This window comes from Tetrao urogallus, assembly GCF_951394365.1.
Source record: "Tetrao urogallus genome assembly, chromosome: 1".
NCBI classification, from domain to species: domain Eukaryota; kingdom Metazoa; phylum Chordata; class Aves; order Galliformes; family Phasianidae; genus Tetrao; species Tetrao urogallus.
This window is the reverse complement of record NC_136813.1, coordinates 154628501-154641788: the sequence shown is the minus strand read 5'-3', so window position 1 is coordinate 154641788 and position 13288 is coordinate 154628501. Positions and strand designations below refer to the sequence as shown.

Genomic DNA, 13288 nt, shown 5'->3' with positions numbered 1-13288 from the left:
GGCAAAAATGAAAATACATTTGTATTTAAGCAGTAAAACTATACAGTAGCCTGCAAATGCTCATAAGCAAACTCAAAACTCAACCCCATGCTCAAAGCTAGGCACTGTAAATGACCCACACGAAAGTACACTTTCACACATAATTTTTCAATAAGAGAAAAATTGAGAGAAACATATGCCATTTTACATTTATTTTATATTAATCTGGTACAACACAAAGTGTGTAAAGAAAAAGTATTTTAAAATTCTGTTGCCTGAATACCACTCTGCATTATTTCCTGATATACTAGTATGTTTGTTCTTGTCTTCTGCATTCTGAAGAGTAATGTGTTTATTACCCAATACTAATACAATATAGAGGCTTTTAAACTGCAGAGGAATTCCATCATACAAATCAATTTGTTACATTCACCTGAACAGTTCTATTAGATGTGTTCATGCTTCTGTGAAAGCTGAATTTAAGGCTGCTACCTACTAAACAGTATCTTAAAGAATGCAGATACAACATTTCTGCCAAACGGCTTCTGCATTAGTTTGCTTCCCCATAACTGTAATTTTTCAAAGCATTTGATGTTGAAATTTTAGTCTATGCTAACAAACTGAAGGCAAAGAAAAATCTCCTTCATAGAAAGCTTTCCGTATAAGAAAAAGAAAATAGAAACAAGTACAAGGAGATCATCCTACAGAAAACCTACCTGTTTTGGCAACAATATCCAACACATTCATATTACTATTACTTGTAAGCTAATTCATATGATCATAAAACAGATGAAGTGTAACTTACAATGCTGATGTTTCTTAAAGTAGAAGACACACGCATTTAAAGGAGACAGGAAGCACACTCAAGAGAAGAACAACATTCCACAGAAGCTACAGACTGAAATAGGACAGGAGATGCTGCTGGGAGATGTTACAGAACTGATGTGTGCAAGATGCACTGGGACTGGGAATGTATCTGCAGTGTGCAACCCGCTGGCAAACAGCAGCATATGCACATTAATACATAGAGAGATGATCGGCAGTTCTCTGAAAGCACAGAGAGATAGGAATGATCCTACACTGATCTAACAGGCACACGATCACCTGTTAACCAGGGAGTGATTCTGTGCCATTTCCATTTACTGTACAGAATACAAAATTGCTGCTAATAGCAAATGGATAGAATATTTAGAAATAACATCTGAATTGTAAGATGATGGTGTACTGATTTAATTATAAAGCAGTATGAGCAGAAATCTTTATCACTCTATAAGACAGTACATTATCCATCGCGGTATAATTCTACGGAGGTCAAAGAAGCATCAAAAGCAGCTTAGGATTTAATGATTCACTTTTTTTTTTTTTCTCTCTGAAAGCAGAAAGAAGACTTCACATCCTATTAATGGATCTGCAAACTCCAGCACAACATATCCTGGGTTAGATCTCACAGAAGGGCCCTGGTTAGTGATCAGGCAAGAGTACCATGCATCATTAACAGAACTTCTGCTTTCTTTCCTCCACTTTCCTCCCACTTCTTTTAAGCCTAAAGAGCAATGCACACAAATGCAGAAAGAATATTAAGGTTGCAAGTGTGTACATATTCAACATAAAGAGAACATACTTAGAGTGAGAAGTTCCCCATAATATGCTGTAAACACATAAATGCCCTTCATAGCAGAAAAGATGCCAATTTCCCAACTCTGTGTCTTACATACAATTTTTGACTTTGAGAAATGAAATCCTGAAAAAATAAACTATTCTATATAGTGTTGATTTTTTTTCTTATGAGTTCTAAAAATTTATGCATTGTAAACAAAATCACAATATTAACTAAATCAGCTTATTTGGAGGATTTTACAAACTATGCTGTTCTAAGAGAAAAGTTCCACTATTCACATTTGAGGGAAGCCCTCAGAACACCTGAGGTGGCAGCAGAGAAAGCTAAAGCAGACTGCTGAGTTCCCAGTTTGATGGTATACAAATCTGCGCATGAAGTAAAAGTTTTAGAGAAGGAAAAGAAAGGAAACACAAGTCAGACTCTCCTTGGTTGTTTACTAATAAAGCTGGGAACACCACAACACATTCCCTGATCCTTTTTTTCCTCTATTTCCTTCTAAAAAATAGGAAACGAGCAGAAATCATTGTACAAAAATACCAGTCCACATCATAAGGGACACAGAAATGCCAAGCTACTAGCTGTATTTTTTTCTTTCAGAACTTTAAATATGATCTCCATAATTTATCCAAAGATCCAATCTATCCAAAGAGCTCCTTTTCTTGAACAAGAAAATTTACCACTTAAAATGATACATATTGGCTTCAGCCACAGACATACACACTTCTGTGCTTTCCAAGAAAGGTATATTCTTAGCGGAACAGATGCTGAATCCAATGTGTGCCACACACCAAACAAAATTCCTAATGCATGTAATTTCTCACACAACCCTTTCCCCTTCCCCAAGTTTTGCCTGAGCTGCAAATTCTGTTGTCAATTTTGTAAACTATTTGAAGCTGAGCTCACTCCTGGAGGGGTAGTCAAAAGGAAATCTGAACTCCCCAGGCCATTCCAGATCTGAACTCCACACCATTTAAGTCAGGTTACCCCTCTCTCTTTGATGTACGTGGGAAACACTTTCAAGAGCCTATTTCTAAAATTCCTTGCACCTTAAAAACCTTGATCTTCCAGCAGCTTAGATGTCCCATATCCTGCAGGATTATACTCCAATAATCTCACTTCTTTAAAGGACATTTCAGGAAAGTATGTCAACAGGTCCTCTCAAAGACTGAGGGAATAAAAATCACTGGAACCTTCAGAAATATTATAGGTTTCAGATTACTAAGGTTTCTTGTGGACAAGGGAATGCATTTCTCCTTCCTCCCTGCACAGCTGTGTCTAACCTAGGTTGCAATGCCAAATAGAGAACATTTACTCAACTTTTTCCTATTATGGAGAAAAGCAGGTGTTTTACCTCTACTATACTGAAGAAAGGCATCTATTATCTCAGTTTGTAGGGAAATTCTTGTCATAGTATGGCCAACAAGTCAACACTTCCAACATGCATGCAAGAGAGATTACAGCATCAAACATCTGCTTAGTGTAGAAAGGCAGATTACAGAAGTCAGCAGTCACTGTGTCCCGGTTACATAAGGAATACACAAAGCACTTCAACCTTTGAAAACCAAAAAAATAAAAAAAATTCACAGGGAAAATGAGAAACAAAAGAATCTCCAGAACTTCTCCTTTCCTTTAAAATTCAAACAACCAAATCTCTCACACTCACCAGAAAGAAAACCAATAAACCATCTCCTGAAGTTACAAATGTCATCCTTTTCAATTGCAATCAGTAAGTACATCAGAGTAACTGCATGATAGATTACTACCTTACATTTGATCCAAGCCCTACATGGGATCAAACACGACACAGAGTTTAGCAGAATTAGTGAAGTCTGCATATACCCAAAGGGTATTCGAAAGACACCGCTACTCTCCTTACTGCAAGAACAGCATTCTGAACAACACAGGCCCCACACTGTCTCAGATCAGTCATTGCTTCAGGTTAAGAAATACAACCTCTGGAAAAAAAATGATTTTAACGCATCTTCAGAGGTCCTCAACAGGCTTAGAAAATAACATCAAAACCACTGCTGGAATTCACTGCCGTGTAAGCCTTAACTAATGCCCTAACAGGCATCTAACTTCAACAGTAAGGTTCTGTTCTACGGCCAAAATACTTAGCAGAAGTCATCAATTCATACCACACCTGAAAAACAAAAGTTTCAAGACTGGAAATACAATTGCAAAATCAGTCTCCTACACATAGACATATCCTGGTATAATGTTTCAGACTACAAACAGAATGTAAATTAGAACTTTCTCCCCATGCCTCCCCCCCACCAGTGGAAAATAATTTCTGAAAATCACCCAACAGTCTACTTCTGGTACCCCTCCAACAATATATTAGCAAAATGCATGTATTTGAAATATAGAGGAAAAAGCCTTACTCTGCTATATCAAGATATCCACAGGAAGCAGCTGCATGTAGAGGTATCCAGCCTTCATTATCTGGTTGATTAATATTTGCTCCATTTTCCACCAGAAATTTCACCATATCTACGTTATCATCTATACAAGCCTATAAAGAAAGAAAGATGTAAGAAATAAGTTCACATTAAAGTTATTTTTACAATATTGTGCATCTTTAAGAAAAAAATAATTGCTTTCAGGTACCATGTGGAAGCAAGTTTTATCTGCTGGGATTTGACAGCAAGACAGAAAGAACTGGAGAAAAAAACACCACTTAGAAATTTGTCAGCAAATCCTTTAACACAATAATTTAAACAGAGTTTAGCAAAACCAACGAATGTGATTTCCTCAGGTAAACTGGTTCTGTTTTTCTGAAAACCCATTCAGAGCCACCAGTATAAAATGTTTGTCCTGTACAAAGTCATTCCCTTTACCAGGCCCCCAGGTTCTAGCTCCATTCTAGGTCCAGCTTAGTCAAGTGAATTACGTCACAATTGCCAACAGCCAATCACTACACCATAAAGTAGAATTATTGCAGTCAAGAGATGGGGAGCAGTTTTGAAAACAGTGTTGTAACATGGTTTTAGTAGTTCAGACTAAGGAGTGTGGAAGGGGATGCTACGTTGCATTTCAACAGTACCCTGTTGTTTCCTACGCAGCATGTTCTAGCACCATACATCTTTTAACAGTCTTTTGATCACTCTCGTTTATAAACTTACTGGAGTATCAGTTCAGCATATTGCAAAGATATTATCTTTTGTGCACATACTATACCTCTGGAGCACACATTTTCATTACCAAACAAGTAGTGCTGCGGACATGCACAACTTCTGGCACTCTCCAGATCCCCATCTTGACTGGCTCCTATTTTGCCTCTCTTCTCTGTGTTTGAGTATTTTTCTCACAGGGTGCTCAGTGCGTTTTCTTGCCAACTTCCATACTGCTGCCCTTAAAAGGGCAGAGTAACACAGACAAAAGTCCCTCTGCACTTCAAGACAGCAAGGACTCAAAACAGACTCCACAAGACCGCTATTAATTTTTTTTTTACCTTAATAAATCAACAGTACTACAAAACGAAAAGACTGAAACGAGAACTGCTACTACCAGGCTCCCAAATCCTTCCAGAGAATTATTTGTCTCATAAAAATGCAACTAAGGTATAGCTATTACTTTTCAGCATACTTCTACAACAATCAGGACTGAAAATTACGTTCTCCTACTGTAAAAACCACAGATTTCCTTATTTAAGCAACTGTGCTTTCCAAGACAAATCTCAAAGCTTTCCCTCATTCTCTAGTGCTGAGGCAGCAGTTAAAATATACAGAAGACACACTGCTGTCCTGTTTAACCAGACAAAAACAGCAAGAAATTATCCTTCTTTGACCCCATTTGCTTTAGTAAGGTATGAACTTTAAGTTTCATTTAGAATGCAACAAAGAACTGCTTTAATAACAAGCCTCATCTGCGCTTCTTCATCAGTAATCTTTCTGCTGGACTGCAACCAGACTGCAACAAACTGCTTGCATTATTTGTTCTTCAATTATAAACAAACACACTCTTAAAATAATAACTTTCATAAACCTAAGTTCCTCCCTACCTTTTCAGATACTCTTGAAATGTGCCCTCTTAAAGGATTTTCCAAATTATCTTTTTACTAATTTCCATCCCTATAATCAGCAATTCTTTCAATAACTGGTTTATCAGCATACTTCAACGGTAAAGACTATCAATTCCTCAAGGATACTGCCTTTATTTTCTTCCAGTTATTATCATCAGCACACAATGCCCACATGGTATTAATAAGCTCTTAAATAAAATAATCACCTTTCTTTGCAAGTCATTTTGTTACTCAGAATGAAAGGAACTAATCGTAAGACATAGTAACAGATCAGGAAGAAAAGCAGTTCAGGAAACACAGATGTTTACACTTCACAGAAACATTAGCCAAGCCATGCTTCACACATGTATTACATCATGTTTTTCTGGAAAAAATGCAATTTGCCTGATCACAGATATCCTACTTATCTCATAATATCCACCAGTTTATCATATGCAAAACAAACTTATACCAGAAGAACTCACAACTTTCTGAATGCTGTTAAATTCAGATCTTTCAGTATTACACTTCAATAGGCTACATACTCATGTTTGCTGCAATCCTCCAAAATGCATAACATGTGAAAAAAGGATATCTTAAAATTGATCGGCACTATTAAAAAAAGCCAGACCGTCTGTTAGTGACACAACCTATCAAAGAGCAAACTTTGCCTGTTTTTCAATTATACGTAAGAAAAACTGGCAAGAACTACTCATAAAAATACTGTTGCTAAGTGAATCAAAAGCTTACATATGCAGCACATTAAAAGACATATGACTAAGTGGCTAAAAATATTTGACCAAATTTGGGCAGTCTATTGTGCCATATATGGCAAGAATCAGGGGAGCTCAAATGGACTTCAAACGTATTACCGCAGATTGCACGTCCATGACAGGCAGAGATAAACAACCTGCGAGACTATGTATATTGGGATGAAAGAAGAACAACTATTAAGATAATAAAGGAATTTACTTGTATATGCAAATGGCAAAGTACTGGCATTGCTGGTGATCACATTCATGTAGTTTAAATAAAGTTTCTCGGAACTTATTATTCAATAACACTGTTATTACAGGAGAACGGGACTCACAGAAGCTGACGTCGAGGAAGTGGAAGAAGGTTGTATAATTTAAAAATATATCACTTTTGAGTTTCTTCAAACAAAGATTACTTAAAACTACGTCTTGTACCTGGAAATTCATATAGGAAACTCACTGTGGACTTCAAGAAAGCTATTACCTATCTTAAGGCGAAGAAAAGCAAATGATCTTACTGCTGAAAAACATGTGCATAGTATGTCCTATTTACCTCTGTCCCCAGAGGTGTCTGATGGACCCTTTCTCACCCTCATCACTTGCCATGCAAAAGACAATTTTGACTATCAGCAAGTACCTTATGTCAGAATGTCATGAAACAGATGTTATTAAAGAAATTTTATCTCCTTGGTTTTCCATTTCCATTCCGATTGTCATCGTATTATCTCCCTGGTCCCTTCTAAGAGCAGTAATTATCAAGTGCCAGAAGTGCCTCTATTGTTAGAGAATGACATCTCAGCCCCAAAAGGAAAGCATTTCAGAATTGCATGATAAATTTAAAGCAACAGACTCATAAAAGTCTGCCCTTCCACACCTCAGTAAGCCTTAACCTAGAAATTGTTAAAAAGGAGAAAGCAACGTACATGCAACATGCAATAATAGGACTTCCACCGATACCAGAGTGAATTAAAAAGATACATTCTCATGAATGCATCTGGCAGTCTTCTCACAGAGTACAGGCGTAGGCCCTCTTCATCCACAACTGCCACAGCCCTTCTAGGATCCATTTCCCTTCCTGGCTCCATCTCTCCTTCCCCAGTCTCTCTCCAGGGCCCTCAGTTCCTGCTAAAGCCATTTCCCAGTGCCAGCCCAGCACCAGAGCATGCACACCAGGCCTCTGGGCCCAACAGAGCCGGGTGGGGATTTCCCCTCTGCCTCCTCCGTTTTATGCTGTTCCTCAGCCCAGCTCCCACTCTCTTCTGATGTGGCAGAAACACTGCATTTCTCCATTCGCTGTTCTGTCAGTTCTGATGGAAGTCAGCCTGCAGGCCCTAAACTCATCAACAGCTGGACAGTGCAAACAAACAAATCTCACTTCCTTTAGTGACTGATTTAGAAACTAGGCTTATTAGTCATGAAGGAAGCAAAACAAAGCAAAGTTGATCATACAAAGTCCGCCTACCTTTTCTGATTAGAAGAGATGAAATCGCGAAGGAAATCTATTAAGGCCCAGGAACTAAAACTACTTTCTCTTTCCACAGCGCCCTGCAGCCTGGACTGCACAGAGCAGCAAAGAACAAACAAATGCAGGCAGGTCCAAACTGTCCTGGAAACAAGATGCCTATGTGAAGCAAAATGATGCTTTAGAAACTTCCCAGAAGTGCTTTCTGATCGCTCAGTAGGGGGTGAACAGAGGCCAGCTGAACACACTAGACTGTAACAGTTTCCTTTTGGATATCCCAGTGTCAGCTGCATGTGATCAAGCTGGCTGTTTTTACAATCAAGTGTTCAGAGGTGAAGGGGACAGACTTAAGTGAGTAGGTAACCTTAAAAATAGATGGTTTTAAAAGAGATCTCTAGTGTGTCACGTCCCTCAGTGAATATCTATCTTAGGAATCCCCTAGACAGCGCTCCTCCCTCTCAAAAAAACAAGAAAAACAAGTCTGTGTTTCTTAAAGTAAATTAAGGCAAACCTTGGAGAGAAAAACAATCAGTTAAACAGACTACTATCTTACTGCATAGCTTTACTTCACGTATGTATCTTACAGTGATCTATAATTTTACAGCCTTTAATCAATGATAAGATCTGGCAAGATAATAAAGTTTAAAAGTTCCATTTCTTACCATTGCTTTCTAGCAAGAGACTACAACTTGCCTTTAGCTGTTACTTGATCTATTCGACAAATCAAAACATTTTGCCTCTAGTAAGAGGAAAGTAATATGGCATGTTTAATCTGTCACCCCATTTCATTCTTCTTCATTTACCCTTAGTATAGAAAGCATTCAAAAATCATGAATCACAGAATGACAGAATAGCTCAGGTTGGAGAGGACCTTAAAAGATTAGCGAGTTCCAACCCCCTCCCTGCCATGGGCAGGGCTGTCAACCACTACATCAGGCTACGGAGGAAAACAAGGTAATATATTAGACGTCAAGGTATAAAACAAGCCAACCATTTTGAAATCCTGTGGAAAAGCAGAAACCAGGAGAAAGGAGAAACCCCTCTCACAGTTGCCTGTAGAATAGCTTATCCCTTCCTTTGATTCACCTAGTGAATCAAGTGCAGCAAGTCCATTGGATCTAGGGAGGTTGTTAACATCTTTGTTAATGTACCCGGGAACTAAGTTAAAGAAAAGCATCCACATCCACCAGCACAGCAGGTTAAAAAGAGTTTCCTGTTCTCTTCACCCCTAATTGCTTGTTCCTGATTCCATTACATACAGCTAGGCTGACAAACTTTACTGAACTGGATCTAAACTTGATCAGAGAACCAATTAGAAATTAAAATGATATAAAATAAGAAAATGACAGTGACAAGCTATCATCCTAGTTGAATTAAAACTGAATTTGATTATATTAAAATGCCTTTTGTACTCAAAAAGCTTGTACTGAAATTCATCTTCATGTCCTCATTCAACTACCAGAATAATAAAATTTTGTATTACTGTGAAATTTCACCCATTAGAAGCCATTTGCTAAAACTTCTTTTTTCAAACTGACTTTCCTAAATTTGCAGCTCACATCTCTACCACTCTCACTGATACATTTTACAAGCCATTTTAATCTACTTTCTTGCCTGCATCCATCTCCATGGAAAATGACATTACTTGCTGTCTACCTCTGTCCTCTACCCCTCAGCAATGTCGACTGAAATAGGGCTAGAAGTTGCAGCGAACTGAAGCCCCCCCTTTTGACAAACATGATGGTTAAAGAATGAGTCTTCTGATTTAATGCCACCACAGTGAAACTTCTGCGTGCACTAAACAGCAGTTTAATGAGCAGTTATACCACAGTTTGAAACCAGTCTCGGTCTGCAGTGAGGACAGAAATTTTTGCTTGGACAGAAGAAATTAAGGTTCACTGGTCACACAGTTTATCAACATCCTTTACTCATTGCTCCTTGGGGGGGGGGGGAGGGAAGGAGAAGAAATTTACATGTTGCAATTCCTATCTTTTTCTTTTTTTAAATTTCAGTAAGTCAGTAATTATGAAGGTGTTAGCAGAAATTTGGTGACAAGATCCAAAGCAAGTCTGGGTAACCATCTCCACATCTGTAGGGTCACATGTTTAATTTTTGCATTAATTAAGAATGCAGCGTAAACAAATGAAGTGGCATTAAGGTATATGAACTGAAATCATAAGATATAGCTTCCAAGCTACAGATACAAGGTAATCTGGCAGTTATAGCCTCTGAAACAGAGGCAGAATACTCTTTTTTTGCACTTGTAACTTATTTGTGGGACATTAATCCAACATTTTCCTAGAAACTATAACATCTGAAGAGCCTAATATTAGTAATTACAATGGTCAAAGACTTACTGAATATTTGGGAACACTTCCATGATAAAAGTTACTAAGAATCATCAGCAAATTTAGTCACAGAATATTTCTGAGTATTGCATCTATTCATGGTTTAAGGAATCAGTTTAAAAGCAGGCATTTTATATTTGATGACTATTCTTTTCAATACAATACATACCAGGCAGAAGGACTGCTGTTTATGTTCACAGAGACGGTAAGGAACAGGACAGGCCTGGTGTTGTAACAGAACTTGAGGCACTACTTTAGAATTTAGGATGACAAGTGTTGCTCAATTATGAAATGAAGTATAATCCTTCCAGCATTCATTTAGCCAACCCACAAGTTATAGCTTATATATTTCAGTAAGCTGGGATAATACTGGATATCTCTGTATATTAATAAAATACAACTTTTAATCATTAAGTATTTTATTTTTAAAACTATATTTACTAGTAGAAATGGAACAGCTTACAGGTATTCTTGATAAAACTAGTAATGTTAAATTTTTGCGACACTAGCCTAATTTAGTGTAATTGTTGGTAAATACTGCTGGCATGATGCATCAGTTATTTTCAGTTAATAATGGCCTACTACTTACAGTCCTGCATGATTGATCCACACAAACTTGTTAAACTGATTGTTGCCAAACTAAATAACTGAAATTAAGAAATCATTTCATAAGCATCTATTACTTCTGAAGTTCTGGCAGTTTGAAATGCACTGTTTCTATTTTTCTCATTCAATTTGGGCATAAATACCAGCTTCAAACTCTGGTACCCCACTTCTCCAGAGTAATTTCTTGCAAGCCTTTCACTTCTAAGTACAGAAAATGGGGGTCCTCCATAGATGCTTGCAGAAACAGGTGGAGCTCCTAAGGAGAAAGCAGTACTTGAGGCTGATGCAATCTTTCATGTCCGTTCAAGTCTTATGGGGAAGGCATGCAGAGACTATTGAAATTAAGCACCCATTAAGCATCATTACTTAAATCAAGTGCAGTATAACTGTCAACTATGACAAAAACAGACAAATCATTCCAAAACTCAAACTTCTCTAGCTATTATTTCCACTTCATGTAAACACCTTGTCATATGCAAGAAAGAGCATATCTCAGTAGAAGTTCACCCAGAAGATATTTACATTCAAATATGTGCACAAACCAGAAGCTACATACAAATGATCATTGTTTAACTCACATATTCTGTAAGAAGGCAATGTCATTTCTGTACTGACTACAGTTTTGCCCTGTACTCTCTGTTATACTGAACTACTAAATAAGTCACACGCAGGTTTGCTAGTTTGCAATTTACAGTTATCATGTAACTTAATCTACAGTACAGTTCAGGCAAACACTACAATCGACGGTCTCTGAGATTGATATAATCTGCATGTTTTAAAGCTGATTTCACAGGGATTTCCAACTATCTGAAGCATGAAGAATGCTTAATCATGGTTCTTAGTCAGGACTGTAATAGAACACATATATTCAGGTGTTATTCATGTGTTTCAAGTAGAGGTGCAATCACTCTTGTCCCTTCAACCTCCCTTTGAGATAAGTAAGGGCAACAGGAGAGTTGGCCACAATGTGGTACCTGCTACAGCCACAGATGCTATCATTCTTGCTGGGAATCCCAGGACTGTTTCAAGACTCACTCTGACAGACATTTTATGGAGAAAACAACACAGGCCAATGTCTGCTTTAGTATTTTCATTCAAAAGAAACAAACAGAACCCAAAACCTGGCTACCTAATATTACATGCAAATCTACTTTCATATATTTGCTCGTTTTCTTGTTCAGCTGCATGCAAACCTGCTTTCAAGAACACTTGAAATTCTGTTGTTCCAGTGCATTCTACAGAACAACAAAACTTGCTTTTAGATGTAGATTCACATTTCTCATTAGCTTTATAATAGCACTGCAGGTGAAAGAGCACAAGTTCACGGACAGAAATGGAGAGAAGAAGATCTGACTGACAGTACGGCATTACAGCTAACATGGTGTACAAATTCCCAAGATTTCTTGAACCCTAAAGGCTTGGGCATGTATATATATACAAATCACATATGACAGATTCACATTTTACATACACATTGTTGAAACTCCTGTCATTTGTTGAGCAGCACCAAACTTGTGGGTGCTGGAATACAGGAGTTAAATCCAGAACAGACTTTCAGGCCACAGAAACTGCTGTCTGAACAGAAGGGCATTTCACAAATGGGGCGTCCTCACTCTCCTGAGCTGAGTCTTCACAGTTTACTTTCTGAAGCAGTTACAACAGTTTTGACTGCTGCACTGTGCTCACTGTGACATAAATACACGGCACTCTACACTATCTCCTGATACGAACAGAAGCAGTCTTCATTAGTTTACAAATATGCTTCTTAGATCAGAAGTAAACAAAAACTTTATACTGTAAAAATGAAGTGCCAGAACACAGCTATGATTTTATTGTTACTGTTTTGGCAGTTAGTACTAGTTCACGTGACAGAAATCTGGTAATAAAATCTGGAAATGCTAAATTTGAGAAGGCTGTGGAATCATATAGTATATGTATTTATGTCCCAGACAAATTTAAGAATATGCCAATTATATTTCAAATTCTTTTTTTTTTCCACCAAACATAATCTTCTTTTAGCATATTGGCAACTAAACAAGCTAAACAAAGCTGCCAAAGCAGCTTTTCAGTTTAAAATACCTAACATTCTGATATCCCTAATACAATTTCTTAACCAAATTAAACATCAAGCAATACAAAAAGGCATAAGAAAACTTACTATAGAATTTGCTTATATAAATAGGTTTGTTAACTGTAATGTTTCTTGGATTTAATTTAAAACATAAGTGCTAACTTCCCCTTTTTACCTCTGTGTCTAACTATTACCTCCATAAAGAGCTTAACTATTAGTTCTTCAATGGGGAAAACTCTGCTTTCCTGGAGTGAAAAGAGAGGAAGAAAACAGAACGGGCTGTGAACTCTTAGGGACTACAGCAGAAAGATACAAGTCACCTGGCCTCTTCACCCTCTGCTACAGTGGGACCTAGGTAGGTCTTCAGTGCTTCCTTATTTAAGCCACAAGAAGTGACTTAGCTGAGTAGAATAAAAGTAATAACCCCGAATTTCATAAGGGCAATG

The 13288-nt window shown here is 37.6% G+C and overlaps 1 protein-coding gene across 3 annotated transcripts in view; it reads right to left on the bottom strand.

Moving 5' to 3' along the window:
• Positions 1-13288, bottom strand: part of PPP1R12A (protein phosphatase 1 regulatory subunit 12A) — a gene marked incomplete at both ends in the record, with an annotated part of 121166 nt that overhangs the window by 72200 nt on the left and 35678 nt on the right. For all 3 annotated transcript variants that reach the window (XM_079536346.1, XM_079536345.1, XM_079536347.1), the window contains one exon: positions 3982-4112. In XM_079536346.1, the coding sequence (XP_079392472.1) occupies positions 3982-4112 (131 nt within the window). The remainder of the gene's footprint in view (positions 1-3981; positions 4113-13288) is intronic.